This window comes from Bison bison, unplaced genomic scaffold, assembly GCF_000754665.1.
Source record: "Bison bison bison isolate TAMUID 2011002044 unplaced genomic scaffold, Bison_UMD1.0 scf7180017858886, whole genome shotgun sequence".
NCBI lineage: Eukaryota > Metazoa > Chordata > Mammalia > Artiodactyla > Bovidae > Bison > Bison bison.
The window spans coordinates 402240-420937 of NW_011489458.1; the positions used below are offsets into that span (position 1 = coordinate 402240).

General features: G+C 49.5%; 1 protein-coding gene and 1 non-coding gene across 4 annotated transcripts in view; one reads left to right on the plus strand and one right to left on the minus strand.

Annotated features, from left to right (window-relative positions):
- ZC3H7B (zinc finger CCCH-type containing 7B) overlaps positions 1-18698 on the minus strand; it is a 55988-nt gene that overhangs the window by 33297 nt on the left and 3993 nt on the right. For all 3 annotated transcript variants that reach the window (XM_010830086.1, XM_010830078.1, XM_010830094.1), the window contains exon 2: positions 185-243. In XM_010830086.1, the coding sequence (XP_010828388.1) occupies positions 185-237 (53 nt within the window). In that variant the 5' untranslated portion in view covers positions 238-243. The remainder of the gene's footprint in view (positions 1-184; positions 244-18698) is intronic.
- Positions 13824-13896, plus strand: TRNAG-UCC. The gene has a single exon. It is a non-coding gene; the product is annotated as a tRNA-Gly (tRNA).

Consider the following 18698-nt stretch of genomic DNA (forward strand, 5'->3'; position numbering starts at 1 on the left):
ATTTCATATCTGCAGTCATCATCTGCAGTGATTTTGGAGCCCCTTCCCAACCTGTCCCACCTCCTCACTCCCCAACACACAGGGCAGCCAGAACAGCAAAAGCTCAGTAAGCAAGAAACGGGAGCCCTGGAGAAGATGTGCCACCCTCCGACCCCTGCCCCCCTCGCCCCAAACACACACTCACTGAATGAACTGCAGCCCCTTCTCGATGTCCGCCTTCCGTCTCTGCCTCTCCATCAGTCTCTGCGGAGAGAACGCCGTCCATCAGGAAGTCAGCAGGGCTGGTCGCCATCTACACCCGCCTCCCCACCGTGTGTTCCCTTACTCCCTGCTCACCCCATCTCACAGGGTGTCAGGGCGTCCCTGAGGCCGGTGACCCATCTCGGGGGCCACACAGACCTCCAGCACACGGCTCTCCATCCACACCTGCACCTCCCCTGGACCCTGAGTTTGTACAGCACCTTTAATGGACAGGGGGGTTCATGAAGGCCACCACCCCTTCCCCATACGTGGCTGGGGCTGCCAAACTGCACAGGACACCCTCAAGTTCAAGGGGAAAGTCTTGCTTTACCAGCAGGCATAGTTTAGAGAGAAGAAACACAGAAAATGCCAGCATGGCCATGATTACAGCTACAGTGTAGCATCACACGTGGGCCAGGCACTCTGTATCAGGCTCACTGAATCTGCCAGGAGGTGGGTATCTTTTTTTTTTTTTTTTGCGGTATCATGTGGCATATGGGATCTTAGTTCCCTGACCAGGGATTGAACTCATGCCCCCTGCATTGGAAGTACGGAGTCTTAACCACCAGACCTCTAGGGAAGTCTTGAGGTGGGTGTCACTTTGTCCCCATTTTACCAGGAAACTGAAGCTCAGGGAGCCCTCGTCATAAGCTGGCTGGCCTCCACCACAACCCAGCCGTGGTGGCCTGGTACCCGCACCATTTCAGTGAGGTGGTGTGAATTCCCCATGTTATGGATGAGGGGAGACCTAGGCTCAGAGAGGCTGAGGGGTGGCCCAAGGCTGCAGAGCAAATGAATGGCATTGAACTCGTGCAGGGATCTGCTCCAGAGATGAAGGGAGTGAAAACGGAAGGCAGGGGTGCTTCAGGAGAAGGAGGTGCAGGCAGAGCAGCTAGGCGTCTGGTACCCCCAGGGTGAGGGCCCCCCCTCCTCCCCGGGAGCTGGAAGCTCCTGGCCAGATCCAAACAGCCTGCTGGGCTCCTCCTCCATGCCACCATGGAGCTCAGCTGATCCCGCCCAGTGACAGCCCCGAGGGGGTCAGGCCTACCCCAGGGGAGAAACTGAGTCTGGGGCACTCACTGCCCCGCTGCCCAGCACTTTCTATCCCAGCCACTCCCAGGCCCTTCCCAGGCTCTGCCCATCAAACCATTACTGTGAGAGGATTCAGGCAAGGCTCGGGGATGGGACAGCCGGGGACTGCAGGACCCCTCCAGCTTCATATCTCAGCCCCACACAACATCTTCAGAGGGCTGATATGCAGACACAGGGAGAGGGTTCTCACTGCCTCACTGGCAAAGAGGTCTAAAAAAGTATAAAAAAACACCTAACTGCTTTGGAGAGGCAGCAAGTGTACCAAATTGATACTTTCTAAAAATTCTCTGCTTCTTTGTTCTTTATTCCCCACTCCGGGTCGGACCACCTTGTCCTCACATAAGGTAAGCGGGCAGGGGGTCACTATCCCCATTTTTCAGATGAGAAGAGTGAGACACAAAGAAATCAAGTCTCTTTCCCAAGGTCACTTAACCCGTGGCTGGAACTCAGCTTGTCAGAGGCCACAGCCCTACCCACACTCCAAGCTGTGAGATGCCATGCGGCCCAGGTCAGGCAGGGTGCCCCTGAGGCTCTAAGGAGACTGATGAGAGCGTTAAGAGTGAGGGGCTCAGGCCATGGGAACCTTGGTCCGCCCGCCGGTCCATCCCAGGAGGGCTGGAGCCATGCCGCGTCTTCAGGCTCCCAGAGCAGCGCTGCTCACACCCGTTCCCACTCCAGGCAGGACCGGGGCCACTGGCAAGCACTCACTATGCGTCTGCTGGCCCTGCCAGGGCCTTGGGCCAGCACTCTGGACTCAGACCTGGGTATGAGGGCCAGCATTTGCACACCACGTGACTCTGGATCTTGGTCACATGCCTGACGGATGGGGAAAGTGGGGCTGATGGTGCTCCCGACGCGCCGGCTGTCATGGGTTCAGAAGATGACACGTGCGGAAGGCCTGGCTCGGAGCGACAGTCCAACAACCGTGCGAGTGTGTGTCATCCACTCCCTCTTCCAAAGACGCTGCGAGTGTTTCCTGGGATGGACCCAACCGGTGAGACCCTGTTCTCCTGCAGGAGGCGGGCAGCAGCGGCCCCAGGCTGCCCGCGCCTCCCCGAGCGGGCCTCTTGGTTGGTGTCCTGGCCCTCGGTGTCCCTGTCTGTGATACAAGCGCTCATCATCCTTACACCCATGCCCCACATCAGGGCTCCAGCCAGAAGGCCTGGGGGGTTTCCCGCCTCCAGGCTTTTCCCTCTGCCGTTCCTTCCGCCTATGCTGCCATGCTCCTCCATCCGCCTTGTTAATGAAACTCCATCCATCTTTTCAAGCCCGGTTCCTCCATGGAGCTGCTCCTACTCTCTCCAACAGCACTATCACACACTCAGTTATCCCATTTCCTGGGAGCCTGGGGTCAGACCCAACCCTTGCCCTGGAAGACAGGCTCATTGGGTGGGAAGACAACAGGGCAGCCCAGCACTGGCCAAGAAGCTGGGGGAGAGTGGGGGATGGGAGGGAAGAAGGACCATGCCGGCCTGGACCACCAGCAGCCCGGGCCGTGGCCAGAGTCTCTACCCCCAAAGCTGCCATGCCCATGGCCACCACACTCATGGTCTCCTCATCCGTCCCTCCCCACCACCTGGGGTGTTGCCTGCCCCCACTTCCTCAATGCCATCACAGGGGTCTTTCAAACCACAGATCAGACCCCGTCCTCCTCAGCCAAGAGCCTCTCTTGACCTTTGCTGGTCAATTTCCCCACACCAGCGCACACTTCGTGGGAACACGTGCCCTGTTGCTCCCCCACTGCGACCCCCCTGGGCCCCATTCAGCCCACGGTCTTCTCAGAAAACCCCGGGGGTCACAGACGCGTTTCTGCATCAGCTCTCTAGGTCCTGAGGTCTGAACAGACTTAACAGAAACAAATGCTGCCTGTAACCATCCTAGCGGTAATTCCTGACAAATCTGAACCTCATGCCAGGGAATAAACATTCTCTTTATTCTCTGCCCCAGGCAGTATGAAGGCTCCGCTGCCGGTGGGCGTGAATGCATTTCTCTGACCACCAAACTCCCAAGGCAGCAGCGCAGCCACGCACGTGGGCTATGCAGAGGGGTTCCGATCCCCTCTGAGTGGCAGTTTCCTGCTGTGTAAATCGGAGATTACAACTAGTGCCCACCAACAGGATTAATACACAGAAGGCACTCCTGGTACACAGGGCCTGGTACACAGCAGACAATAAATGACGGCTGTTATCAGAGTTCCTATGCTGAATATTCAAGTCAACACTTGCAGTATGTCCATTACATGCAGATGAGAAGAGGAGCCTTAGAAGAGCCCCCGGCCACCCGCAATCCGCTGGAGAAACGCACCCCGTTGTGGGCCTATTGAGGATTCAGCAACGAGCAAAGGTGATAAAGTCTCCCCTTGTTTTTAGAGCACATGTTCTGGGGGAGCAGGGACACCACATTTAGATTTAGGGGACTTTGGTGGTCCAGTGGCTAAGATTTCTAACACGGGGGGCCTGGTTCAATCCCTGGTCAGGGAACTAGACCCCACATGCTACAGTGAAGATCAAAGATCCTGCGTGCCGTATGCAATGAAAGACTCGGTGCACCCAAATACATTAATAAATAAATATTTTTTAAAAATCAAAGGAACAAATAGATTTAAATCATAATAATGAAGGAGAAAATAAGGAGATAGAGTGACAGGGTGCTATAATTATATAGGGGACTCGGGAACAGAGACCTCAATGACCAGAGGGTACACGTCATTGTGAATGTTTGGGGGAAAGGAACAGTGGGTGCAAAGGTCCTGAGGTAGAAATTGGTTGGCGTATTTGAGGAGGAGCAGGGAGGCCAGTGTGGATGGCCTGGGGTGGGTACTGGGGAGCATGGTGAGTAGGAAGGCTCTGCCCTACATGAAAACGTGTTGTCATTAAACAAATGAGATTTACTTAAGTTTCACTACGACCCCATCAGGCAGGAAAATAGTGCTTCCAAGAGGCTAGGGAAGTTGTTCATGACCATGTAGGGATGGTGGGACCTGGGTGAAAAGGCCTGGAGAGATGGGCCTCAGACAGCCGCCTTAACAAATGCCAGGTGAGCAAAGACAGGCCCCCTGCCCCAGCCCCAGGAGGCACCGAACGCCCCACATGCCTCCCCTTTCCTCAGTTTCCCTCCCCTGGGAAGAACATTTTTACCGGTGGTTGTTATGAATTAAACGTTTGTGTCCCCGGCCAAATGCATATGTTGAAGCCCTAAGTGTGACTGACTGTACTTGGAGACACAGCCTCTGAGGAAGGAATTCCGGTTTCATGTGGTCACGAGCAGAGGGTTCTGATCCAGTGTTTTGTTCTGGCAGACTGTCTAGACGAATATAGATTTTGGTACTGAGAAGTGGGGTGCTGCTATAACAAACACTAAACATACGGAAGCGGCTTTGGAGCTGGATGATGAGTAGAGACTGAAAAGGTTTTGAGGTGCATGCTACCAAAACCCCCTAGACTGCCATGGAAGCACTGCTGGTAAAAATGTGTGTGTGCTCAGTCGCGTCCGACTCTTTACAACCCCGTGGACTGCAGCCTGCCAGGCTCCTCTGTCCATGGGATTCTCCACGCAAGAATACTGGAGGGGGTTGCCATGCCCTCTTCCAGGGGATCTTCCCGACCCAGGGATCAAACCATAGTCTCCTGCCTCTCCATTGGTAAAAACATGGACACGAAAGGCAATTCTGGTAAGAACTCAGATGAAAATGAAGGATAGGTTACCTGAAACTGAAGGAAAGGTGATCCTTGTTAAAAAGTGACAAAGTACTTGGCTGAACTGTGTTCTTGTGTTTGGTGGAGGGTAGACTTTGCAAGTGATGAAACTGGGTATTTAGCAGAGGAGTACAGAGGCAGCGGGTCTAAGCCAAGTCTAAGCCAAGTATAGAAGTGTTGGCACGGGTCCTCCTTATTGCTTATGCTAAAATGCAGAGAAGAGAGATAAATTGAAGGAGGGATTGTTTAACAAAAGGAACCAGAACTATCCATATCTATAGCCAGAATGTATCCATATTGCAAAAAAAATGAGGAGTGTTCTGAAAAGCACACCAGAACAACTGTTTGGTGTGTGGCTGAACAACTGTTTGGTAAGGAGATTAGTATGGATCAAACCAGCCATCAGCAGAAATCAGAAACAGAGATGGGATTATAGCAGCAGAAATAATGCCAGTCTGAACTGAAGGGGACAGAGAAAACTGAATGGCAGAATGAAGGCAGGCTGTCATTAAGAAGAATGAAATAACCTCATCTGCAGCAACATGGATGGATCTAGAGATTGTCATACTGAGTGGAGTCAGTCAGACAGGGAAGGAGAACCATTGTATGGCATCTTTATATGTGGAATCTAAAAAGAAATGATACAGAATGAACTTACAAAACAAAAAGAGACTCACAGACTTAGAAAACAAACGTATGGCTGCCAGATAGTTAGGGACTTCGGGAAGGTCATATACACACTGCTATATTTAAAATGGATCACCCACAAGGACCTACTGTAGAGCACACGGAACTCTGCTCAATGTCAGGTGCCAGCCTGGATGGGAGCGGGGTTTGGGGGAGAATGGATACATGTGTGTGTGGTTGAGTGGCTTCACTGTTTACCAGAAACTACCACAACCCTGTTCATAGGCTACACCCCAATACAAATAAAAAGCTTAAAGTCTGGGGGGAAAGAGATCATGTTTCTTCTTGAGCTTAAAAGAAAAAAAAAGAGTGAAGAAAAGGCTGGAGGACTTCTGAAATTCTACAGGACAAGACAACAGAGCTATGTGGCTACAAACATGCTCTATTCTTTAAGAAAAAGGAAATATAACCCTAAGGTGATTCAGGGATCATCAGGGCCACCTGCTCCATTTCAAAGGGTGGGGCCACTGCTTCCTTTTCTACAAGCCCAGAGTCTTGGGGGCGGCAAAGTGCTGGCAGAGCTGTGGGGGTGATGCTGTGCCCCAGGGGCCCAGGAAGGAGGAACATCAAACCAAAGAAGATGCTTCTCAAGCCTTAAAATCAAATGGAATTTGCCCCCCTGGGCTTTGTACATACTCGGAAACTGTGACCTCTTTCTTCTTTCCCGTGAATCCCTTTGAGAAGGAGAATGTGTCCCATGCCCATCCCACCACTGTGCTTTGAAAGCTTGTGACTTGCCTGGTTTCACAGGTTCACAGCCGGAGAGGAATTCTACTTCAGGATGAATCATCCCTCTTGTCTCAACCATATCTGATTCAGATGAGACTCTGGACTTGACAGTTGATGCAGGAACGAGTTGATAATTTGGGGGTTAATGTGATGGAATGAATCCATTTTGCATGTGATGAGACCATGAATTTTGGGGAAGTGGGAAGAGTAGAATCTACGGACTGAATGTTTGTGTTCCCCGCAAACCACATGTTGGCAGCCCTAACCACAAATGTGACTGTTAGGAAATAGGGCCTCGAAGGAGGTGATTAAGGTTAAATGAGACTATAAGGGTAGGCTCCTGGTCTGATAGGATTGATTCCTTTATTAGAAGAGACACCACACAGTTCTCCCTCCCTCTCCCTACAGGCAGGCATCACCAAGAAAAGGCCAGACGAGGCCAGTGAGAAGGCAGCTAGCCATCTGTAAGAAGGAAGAGAGTGCTCAGTAGAAACCAAATCTGCCAGCACCTTGATCTGGGTCATCTATGCTCCAGAACTGTGAGAAAATAAATGTCTGCTGTTTAAGCCACCCAGGCTATAAGATTTTGTTACAGCAGCCACAGCGGACGAAGACAGTGGTTAAAAGATCACTGGTTCTCAGCCAAAGAGGGAGTGAGCTCCTCCAGGGTGAGGGTCAGGCACGGCTTGGAGAGGGCACTTGGTGAAAGAGCAAGGAGCATGTAAGCCAAATAAATCTTGTTTCCCTCTAAAGAAAAAAGTCCAAGGAGAAAACCAAGGCCCCAATCTCCCCAGAATCCCACCACCAGACTGGACCCCAGCTCTGGGTCCAGATTCTGGTAATTTAGGAATTCTAAGTGGGACCTGACTCAAATGAGCTCGTCTCAGAAATACAGCTGTGAATTAAAAGAGCCAACAGAAAATGATCTGTCAATATGTCAGCATGGTATGTGACCTCATACCCAGGGGCATGCTGGTTCAAATCCAAGATCTGGCTCCCTATTAACTGCATATGAGCTGCTTAATTTCTCAGTGTCTGACTTCCCTCGCCTCTAAAACAGGAATAGTAGCTACTGTCAGGGGTTGTTGTGAAAGTTCAATGACATGTTTGACACAAGATACGCATTCTGAAGGAGATCAGCCCTGGGATTTCTTTGGAAGGAATGATGCTAAAGCTGAAACTCCAGTACTTTGGCCACCTCATTGGAAGAGTTGACTCATCGGAAAAGACTCTGATGCTGGGAGGGATTGGGGGCAGGAGGAAAAGGGGACGACAAAGGATGAGATGGCTGGATGGCATCACTGACTCGATGGACATGAGTCTGAGTGAACTCCAGGAGTTGGTGATGGACAGGGAGGCCTGGCATGCTGCGATTCATGGGGTCTCAAAGAGTCAGACACGACTGAGCGACTGAACTGAACTGAACTGATTTTTATTCTATAATTATTATGATTACTTAAAAAGAGGAGCAAAGAACATAAAACAGGAAATTCACAGGAAACACACTGCAACTACAGAGTCACGACTAGAGAAAAGCCCTTGCAGCAACAAAGACCCAGCACAATAAAAAATAAATAAAATTATTATGATAATTAAAAAAATAAGACGGGCAAAGAATATAAACAGGAAATTCACAGGAACATAACTCATTAAGAAAAGATACTCAGAGGACTTCCCTAGTGCTTCAGTGGTTAAGAATCCACCTGCCAATGCAGAGAACACAAGTTCTATCCCTGGTCTGAGAAGATCCCACATGCTCCGGGGCAACTAAGCCCATGCACCATAATTATTGAGCCCTATAGCCCTGCGCTCCACGACAAGAGAAGCCACTGCAGTGAGAAGCCTGTTCTCTGCAACTAGAGAAAGCTCACACACTGCAGTGAAGACTCAGCACAGCCAAAATAAATAAATATAATTTAAAGAAAAAAAAAACGCATTAAAACAACAAGATAACTCTTTTCACCTATGAGGCTAATGAAAGAAGAGGGCCTGGTCAATGAGGTGAAGGAAAGAGCAGTCTCCAACACCGTAACGCACTCAGCCTGTGAACTGGTGAGGTCTCTGTGAAGCAACACCTACCAAAATGAGCAAGCTGCCTATCCAGCAGCCAGCATCACTTCCTCTGTCTGCACACAGCCGGGCAGGTGAACCTGCACTGGGCTAAACCGATCATAATGGTTCTTTTCCTTACCAGTGATTGGCTTGGGCAAGGGCATGTGACATCATCCTGGCCAATAGGAAGGAGGGGACATCAGCCAAGGGGCTTCTGGAAAAGATTTCCTTCACACTTAAAATGGGACTGTACCTAGAGGGGTCGGATAGGGAGGGAAATGGCGGGGTGGGGGGGTCAAAAAGGAGGGGATATACGTATACCTATGGCTGATTCATGTTGAGATTTGACAGAAAACAACAGAATTCTGTACAGCAATTAACCTTCAAGGAAAATTTTAAAAAACCTTAAAAATAATAAATAAAATGGGGGTGCAGTGATTATCCCTTTTTCTGGTACTGTATAACTAGAAGCAACCTTAATGTCCATCAGTAAAGAACTGGTTTAATCAAACTACTACATTATGGAATACAACCAGCTATTTAATCTATAGGTACTGTCATGGCAATGCCTCTGTACATGGTTGAGAAAGGAAAAAAAGAAACAGATTTCAGAACATTTGGGTTTGTATGATTACATCTGTGTGTAATGTGTGTTTATATAAAGAAGGCGTTTGAGAGAATATTCTCCAGTTTCACTGGTTCTTTCTGGGTACTAGGATCTGCCAAGAGGCAAGAGCACACAGACCACGTTCCCTTCTGCTTTAAATGCCTCAGCAGGGTTTGGACATTTTGCAGGGAGAAAGTATTTGCCTTGTAATCTAAAATACAAAATGAGATGACTGACTTGACGCCAACAGCAGGACAGGGGCCAAATGGGAACCAGGAGCCTGATTTTAAACCCAGTGCTCTGGGACTGCCAAAGCATCCGTGGACTGTCCTTCCTAAGAAAAAGACCAAACCATTGACCTGGGAGCCACGAAGGAAACCCGATGTTTTTCCCACTTTGGAGAAGGGTTTGAAGATGACAGAATTTTAGAGACTCAGATCTTCCTCAGACCAGGCAGGGACTATGCTAGGTTCTCCAAAATCTCAACGTCTGGCCCATGTTTGACATAGAGCAAGTGTTCAGGAAATGGTGGTTTGGATGAAAAAGAAATGGATGAATGAGTATCAATTCATTCAACCCAAGCATTACATAGATAAGAATGAATGAGTGTTGAATAAATGAATGAAAAAACTGATACCAAGATACACAATCAGGTAATAATATTTCCTCAGTGATTATGATGTTCCAGGGACTGTCATGATCCCTATACACATAATACCTTTCTTTTTTTTTTTAATATTTATTTTTAATTGGAGGATAATTGCTTTACAATATTGTGTTGGTTTCTGCCATCTATCAGCATGAATCAGTCATAAGTATACATATGTCCCGTCCCTTCTGAGCCTCCCTCTCACCCTCCCTTGTAGCTTAGTCGGTAAAGAATCTGCCTGCAGTGCAGGAGACCTGGGTTCAATCCCTGGGTTGGGAAGATCTCCTGGAGAAGGAAATGGCAACTCACTCCAGTATCCTTGCCTGGAAAATCTCATGGACAGAGGAGCCTGGTGGGTTGCAGTCCATGGAGTCACAAAGAGTCAGCATGACTAAGCGACTAACACTTACTTACCCACCTCCCACCCCACATAATACCTTTCTTAAGACTTGCATAATCCTATGACATCGGGACTACTATCATTCCCAATTTGTGGAGAAGCAGAGGGCACAGAGAAGTTAAGTGACTTACCCAAGGTCACACAGCTGGAACTAGGCAGAGCTGGGATTCAAACCCTAGCAGCCTGGCCCTCAAGCCCACGCACATGGCCGTTACCTTTAGTGTTGCCCGTTAAGCAAAGAGACCTAGCCCCAGGAACCTCCATCTGTCATCGCACTCAAGTCTTCCTCACCCCTCAAAATAATTCCCTCCTCAGATCCCGAATCCCCTTCTGGCGAGCACAAACTTGATTCCCTCTCTTGGTCACATTCTGTGAAAGAGTTGTCTATTCTGTCTCCACATCTACACTTCCCACTCCACTCCCCAACTCACGACAAGCCCACGCTCACTCCACTGAGGGTGCTTGCCAAGGATCCTCCTCGTCTCAGGGACCTCCTACCTGCTGAGTCCAGGAGGGGCCAGTTTTTCACTGGCCTTTTCTGGGACTGCTGGCTGCATCTGTGGGTCCTTGTCCTCGTCCGCCCAGGTCTTCAGCTTCAGGGACAGTGCTCTTGGTCTCCTCACTCCACCTGCTCCCCCTAGATGAGCTCTTGCATTTCATGATCTCATGAGTCATGTCGATGACTCACAAATCTATTCCTCCCACCAGGCTCACCCCCTCCCCAATATTTCAGATTCGCGTCTTTTACCTTGTGGGAAATGCTACCCAGATGCCCAATACCCAGGCTGCTTATGACTTCTGTGCCTTTCCTAATCCCGAACCCTCTACCTGGAATGCCCTCCCCCTCCCCAGCCACACCCCCAGCCAACTCCTACTCATCCTTTAAGACCCAACATGGATGCCTCCGTGTTCAGAAAGTCCTCCTTGGTACCCATTCCAGTTGAGCTGAGTGTTCTTTCCGACTCAATACATTCCAGACTTAACTCAGCAGCTTCTCCCCTAATCCTGCTCCTCCTCCGTCATTCTCCAACTCTAGTTATAGATCCAACCATCATCCTTCTCTCAGTCAATCTCCAATTCCAGCTTTACCTCTGAAACGCTTGTCCACGCTTCTCCCACCACCTCCACAAGCAGGCCTTCCATCACCTCTGACCATTGTGCTCCCTGCAATCTGCTGCCATTTGCTGGTCAGGGATCTCTGTCTAATTCACATATCAGCATCACTCCCTTGCTCAAAACCCTTCCAGATGCGTGCACACACCCACATGGATGTAGGTTTAAAAAAATGTGAGGACTTCCCTGGTGATCCCGTGGCTAGGATTCGACCCTCCCAATGCAGGGGGCCCAGGTTCAATCCCTGGTCGGGGAACTAGATCCCACAGGCCACAACTAAGAATCTACATGTCACAGTGAAGTTCCTGAGCACCGAGCACCGTACAACTAAGACCCAGCACAGCCAAATAAATAATAAATCAATTAAAAAAAAAAAAAAGGTGAAAAGTGAATAAGCTCTGTGGTCCAGTAATGTACCAATGTCATTTTTCTGATTTTGATATTGGCTATATATCACCATCAAGGGAAGCAGAGTAAAGGGAACCCTTTGTTACCATTTTCGCGACTTCCTGTGAATAAAAAGTTAAAAACAAACAAAACCTTCCATGACACCCACTACCAGGAGGACAAAGGCCAGGCTGTTCATCCAGGGCACACAGAGCCCGTGGCCCGGTCTGGAATGTGACATTCCAGCAACTTTGGACCACGCAGCTTCCTGTTCAAGCTGCCGGCTCTTTCTAGAACAACCCTGATTAACGCCTGTTTCTTAAAGCTCAGCTGAGGTGGCTTTTCTACCAGGAAGGCTGTCTGCCCCAAAGTCCACCCTAGCACAGCTCCCCAAGCTCACAAGCACGGCAGCGATCCTAGTTAACTGAACGTATGTGCTCATATTCCCATTCTCTCCCTAAACTAGGTGCTCCTTGAACGAAGAAGCTGTATCTGCTTTATCTCTCAGCAGCACAGAAAAATACACTCAGAGTAAGTACAGTCTCATGAAAGCTGGAATAAAAGTGAAGATGCAGAGTTCAGTCACCATTTATTGAGCACTTTCTCTTACCGGATATTATTCTGAGTTGTTTGTTCAGTTGCTAAGTCTTGTCTGACTCTTGGGAAACCCCGTGGGCTGGAGCCAGCCAGGCTCCTCTGTCCATGGGATTTCCCAGGCAAGAACACTGGTGTGGGTTGCCATTTCCTTCTCCATGGAATCTTCCTGACCCAGGGATTGAACCTGCATCTCCTGTATTGGCAGGGGGATTCTTTACCACTGAGCCACCAGGGAAGCCCTGGTGAGCTTTAACTATAATGCTATACTAAGATACTATCCAATAAAATAAATTAATTTTAAAAAGATACTATATACCAATAGAGTAAGATACTATATACCAAGAGAGTAAGATACTATATACCAAGAGAGTAAGATACTATATGTAACATACTATAAGACACTATATATAACATACTATAAGACACTATATATAACATTAAGTATACCGCTTAATCCTTATAACACTCCTTAGGAAGGTACCACTATCACCCTCATTTTTACAGATGAGGAAACCAAGGCACAAAGGGATGAAGTGACCTGCCAGGGTTAGTTACTAAGTGACGAAACTGGGCTTTGAACTCTGGCAGTGGGTTCTGGGGCTCAGATAGTGTCACCTCCCAACTCAAAAGTGCTCCCCCCCCCCCACAGGCTGCCTTCAGCCTGGACCTGCACTCCACCTCCCCCTCCAACCCCCGGCACTCACCGCCCCACCACAGTGTGCAGACAGGTTACACACCACACGAACACTATCTGAGCTTACGTCATCTCCATGCCTGGCACTTCTCCTGACTCACCAGGCCCTCGACGGCTACCCAGAGAGACCGGGAAGGCTTTAATTCCATGGTCTCTGACCTCACTCGTCAGCTCGCCGGGTCTGCATTTATCCCTTCCCCTCATCCTCCTCCATCCCCCATCTGTCCAATGGACAACCCTCTGCTCCAGGGAAGTCATTTCTGGAGGTCACCTGCTGGGTGTCCAGCCACTTCTATGGCAGGAGTTTTGAACCTGGGTCCCAAGGAGAGAACTCAGGGGTCTGTGACCTTTTTTCAGGGGTCTGGGAAAACACAACTTTTTTCACAAACTTCTACCTCATACTGACCATTCCCCTCCAATTAGGAACACAGGAAAAACACCCCAAGAGCGCCAGGCACAGAAATCACAGCTTTTTCCCTGTCACATTTCAGCTGCTGCAGACACAACAAAATCTTGGTTCACGCTCACCCCAACTTTGAAATTTTGGTAGTTACATAGACTCACTGCTAGTTCTTATTTTTTAGTGCAATGATTTAAAAGAGACCCAAACTGTAGTTCAAGAGCATTGATTTCCTTGGTAATCCTGTGTGTTTTTACCATATGCATCTAGAAAGAGTATTCTGAGAAGGCATTCATGGATGCCCCAGGCTGCCTGACAGGTCTGCAGTACAGAGGGGCTTGAGAAGCCCTGCTCTCAGGATCAGGTTATTTATCCCCACAGTAATCTCAAAAATAGGTGCTCTTATCCCCACTTTCCACCCAAAAGCGAGGCCTATAAAAGTAAAGTCTTTTTATTAAAAAAATAAAGAGATTTGAGGACTTCCCTGGTGGTCCAGTGGTTAAGACTCTGTACTTCCAATGCAGGGGGTGCAGGTTCGATCCTTGGCCGGGGAACTAAGATCCCACATGCAGCGTGGAGCGGCCAAAAAACAAAAAATGAGGCTTGGAGTGCTCTGTGACTTGTCCAAGGCCACACTGCTCCCAGGGAAGCGGGCTGCACGTATGTTCAGGAATGGACATGCAATGGATACCCACAGGCCTCAGCAACCTATAATTTGTTTCTTTTAATTGGCCACCTTGAACAGAAACCAAGGTTCAAGAAACTTGCCCCAGGCCTCCTCCGGCGCCCCACCATAAGCCAAAGTAAAAGCAAGCATCAGCAGCAAGGCCTAATCCCCACCCTCCCGCAGCACCCTGGCTCCAAAGGGCTTTGATTCAATACTTTCTTCACCTTGTCTTTCTCCTTCCCAGCAACCTAAGGGCCCAATTGCACAGAAGAGTTCAAACCTACATCTCTCTCCAGGGGACCAACGCTCTGCTCCTGCTTCTCCATCAAGACCCACCTGCTATGCTGCTCAAGTGAGACATTTGAACAATAACTCTTTTGTTTTATTTTTTTTTTAATAGAAAAGTAACAGAAGCTTACTCTTGGGAGTTATGGGCATGCACACATTAAAAAAAAAAAAAAAAACAGAACTCAACCAGGGTCCCAGAGCTCCGACTGACTGCTTACTATTCTTTTTTTTATTTTTTTGAGCAATTTGAAGTCACTGCTCCTGTTCATGGGAGAAGAAATCCTTGTGGTCCTAACACCTGAGCACCAAGAGTTTCATGAGCTGCTCTGCCTGCATCATGGGCTGAAGAGAGGCCAGAGCAGTGTAAAGGGCCCTGAGCTGGGTTCCCATCATAGCCCTGACTCATGCTAGCTTTCACCGCACCAGTCTGAGCCTCTGTTTTGTCCTTTATAGGATGGACCTAATGATATCCACCTTGCAAGACTAATGATGACACTTGTGTGCTCAGTCGTGTCTGACTCCTAGAGCCTATAGACTGAGCCTACCAGGCTCCTCTGTCCATGGGATTCTCCAGGCAAGAATACTGGAGTGGGTTGCCATTTCCTCCTCCAGGGGATCTTCCCAACCCACAGACGGAACTCGCATCTCCTGCATTGGCAGGCGGGTTCTTTACCACCGAGCCACCAGGGAAGCCCTGCTTTCTGTCTAGGCCACTCTTTCTGGGCAAGGGCTCTTCTGGACCACTCTGCTACTACTGTTCATTTACTCAACAAACAACCACAGAACACCTTTGTGTGCAGTGGGCTCTACCGGAGCCGAGGGAATGAGATTAATGAAGTCCCTGGCCTTGGGGAGCTTGTGGTTCAGGCGTGGAAAAACAAATAAAAAGGTCAGTGTTAAATGCACAAGACAAGCAGAGATACAGATAAGAGCTACACAGAGACTAAAATAGGGAATGTGGCAGGGAATGACGGGGGTGGGGTGGCTGGGAGCTTAGGGAAGGCCTGTCCTGAGAGGTGGCATTTAAGAGACAAGGAGCCAGTCACGGGGACACGGGAGGTGGGTAAGGGCGCACCTGGCACCAGGTGCAGCTTAGGGAATGGCCCTGAGATGGGAACAAGCTTAAAATGTTCAAGGAAGAGACAGAAGGCCAGTTGAGGCTGCAGGACTGGAACGAGAGCAGGTCAAGCAGGAAGCAAAAGGGGCAGGGGACAGGCTGGAGCTAGTCAGAGAGCTACACGCAGGTCACTCTGTGCGAGAGCCAGCTCTGTGCTCCACGTGTGCTGGGAAACCACCGGAAGGTTTTCAGCAGAGGACTGACAATCTCATCTATTTTTTAAAATATTTATTATTATTTTATATATTGGCTGTGTGGCATGCAGGATCTTAGTTCCCTGACCAGGGATCGAACCCATGCCCCCTGCAGTGGAAGTGCAAGTCTTAACTATTGGTCCATGAGGGAAGTCCTGACAGGGTCTCCTTTAAATTTTGAGAAGACCCCTTGGCTGCTGCCTTGGGAGTGGGTCCTAAGAGGCGAAGGTAGAAGGTTAGGAGGCTGCCTGCTGTTGTGGTCAAGGCCCAGATCAAGGCGGGCAGTGGAGAAGATTCAGGAACATTCTGGAGGTTATTCAGTATTCATGGCCATCACACTGGGTGGTCTTTATAACTTTCAAAGTTCCTTCATTTAAGTTTCAGAGCCAACCTGAGGCAGATGGGACTGAATCAGCAAGGCCATTTCACAGACCAGAAGACCGAGGCCAAGACTGAGGAGGTGCTGGTGCCCCGCTCACGCAGCTAGTGTGTGCTGGAGCGGGGAACGAAAGCCAGGACTTTGGACCCCTCTGCCTGCAGAGGGACAGGGTTTGACACAGAATGCTCCAGAGCTTAGAGGAGCCTCTGAAAAGGGTCACAGTCTCGACCTTTGCCTGCAGCCCTCAGGGAAGTGCTTGATAGACACTTGCTGGCTGACCCCAGCTAATAACTTACAGCTCCAATTCATAAAGTTCCTTGTCATTCTTCCCTTTAACTTCCAGCTGAGTCTCCATCTGGAGCGCGGAACCCACCACGCTTACTAATTATGCCTGGGCTGCTAAGACCCACTCAAGAAGGTGTCTAGGGTGAGGCACCTTCCGCCATTCGAGAGGGCGCCTGCGGCCTACGAAAGTGGTGCAAACTTCTTGTCTTTAAGTTTGATTGGTCTCCCGCGTAAACCAAGCTACTCAGTCTCTTTTCTCCACCGAATTTTCCTACTGAGCTCTCCTCATACTATTATTCTTGACATCTCTGATTAGCATATAAATAGTCGCCTAGGCCATCTCTCCTTCGAATAGGTATCTGACACCCGGTTGGTCCCCTCTCTGAGTCACACTGTGGACAGAGCAGGAAGAATTGGAGGGTGGGTGGGTCGCCCCTTGGTTTCTTTTGACTAACAGAGATTTCTCTTATCATGAAGGATTATCATGAGGATGAATGAGAGACTAGACACACATGTTAGATAACTAGGGTTTCCAGGCAGGTAAGAAAAGAGCTCAAGGGACTTTACTGGTGGTCCAGTGGTTGAGAGTCCACTGTGCAATGCAAGGGACACAGGTTCAATCCCTGGTTAGGGAACTAAGATCCCATGTACTGCGGGACAACCAAGACCGCACGCTCAGGAGCCTGTGTGCCACAACTAGAGAGTCCTCGTGCTGCAAGGAAAGATTCCACATGACACAATGAAGATCTTGCAACTAAAACCCCATACAGCCACATCGATAAATAAATATTTTGAAAAGAAAAAGCAAAGAGCTCCCTGGAAACTGAAACAGCTTGACAGCATCTCTCTGGCAGGGCAGCTAAGACCTCCGACTCGGGCTCGGGCTCCCCCTGACCCTCCTGCTCTACCTCAGTCGTATGATCTGGGAACCTTAGTCTTCTCTTCTGCAAAATGGGGCTGCTAGCAGGTTTGGTAACAGAAGGCACACAGAAAGCACAAGTACAGTGTGGGCACACAGCTGCATCCAGCTGTGGTGGTTGCTGGCGCTGTAGCCGCTGTGCCCATCAAGCTTGAATCTCAGGCTTTGATCCGGAGCTCAGGAAATGCTGCTGAACTGAAGTCAACTCTAGACAGCTCCTGGATGCAGAAAGGCTGCCTCCCCTTCCCTCTGGGCCTCCAAGGCCTGATGGTGAAATGGCGTTAACACACCTGCAGAAGCCATCAGGGCGCTTGCAAAGAAACAGACTTACTAGGAGAAATAAATAAGGTGGGAAGGAGCCCCATAGCTGGTGTTGACAGAGAAAAGGAAAACGAGCCCGTTTTCTATGGACCATTAAATGTGATGAAAGGAGCTGGCTTCCGTGGAGGCTCCAGGGAGCTGACACATAGCCGTCACTTCATCAACCCCAGCTGAAGTTGCAGTCAGACTTCCTCAGAGGACACCTCCACCCTCTGCTGTCTCAACTGTACCACCACCGGCCCCACGAGTCTCCTGCCTCCCTCCTGCCTAGCCTCACCTGGTCCCCAAGTGGGCCAACTCAAGAGCCAGACTGCCCCGGTTTGCCCTCCAGCTCTGCCACTTACAGGATGACATTTAACCTTTCTGTGCCACAATTTCTCCATCTGTAAAATGGGGATAATTGTAGCACCCACCTGTATATGGCTATCATAAAGATTCAATAAGCTTATCCAGGAAAAAGCACTCATAACAGCTGGCCACTAGCTAATCGCTGGATTGGTGTTTGTGAAGTTACTAAAAAATTTTAAACTCCCCTGCTGCTGCTGCTAAGTCGCTTCAGTCGTGTCCGACTCTGTGCGACCCCATAGACAGCAGCCCACCAGGCTCCCCCATCCCTGGGATTCTCCAGGCAAGAACACTGGAGTGGGTTGCCATTTCCTTCTCCAATGCGTGAAAGTGAAAAGTGAAAGGGAAGTCGCTCAGTCGTTTCTGACCCTCAGCAACCCCATGGACTGCAGCCTTCCAGCCTCCTCCGTCCATGGGATTTTCCAAGCAAGAGTGCTGGAGTGGGGTGCCATTGCCTTCTGCATAAACTCCCCTAGTTCCTCTCATAAAGAAAGCTGAGCACTGAAGAATTGATGCTTTCGAACTATGGTGCTAGAGAAGACTCTTGAGAGTCCCTTGGACAGCAAGGAGATCAAACAAGTCCATCCTAAAGGAAATCAGTCCTGAATATTCATGGGAAGGACTGATGCTGAAGCTCCAATACTTTGGCCACCTAATGTGAAGAGTCAACTCACTGGAGAAGACCCTGATGCTGGGAAAGACTGAGGGCAGGGGGAGAAGGGGGCGACAGAGGACGAGATGGTTGGATGGCATCACCGACTCAATGGACATGAGTTTGAGCAAACTCCAGGAGATGGTGAAGGACGGGGAAGCCTGGCATGCTGCAGTCCATGGGGTTGCA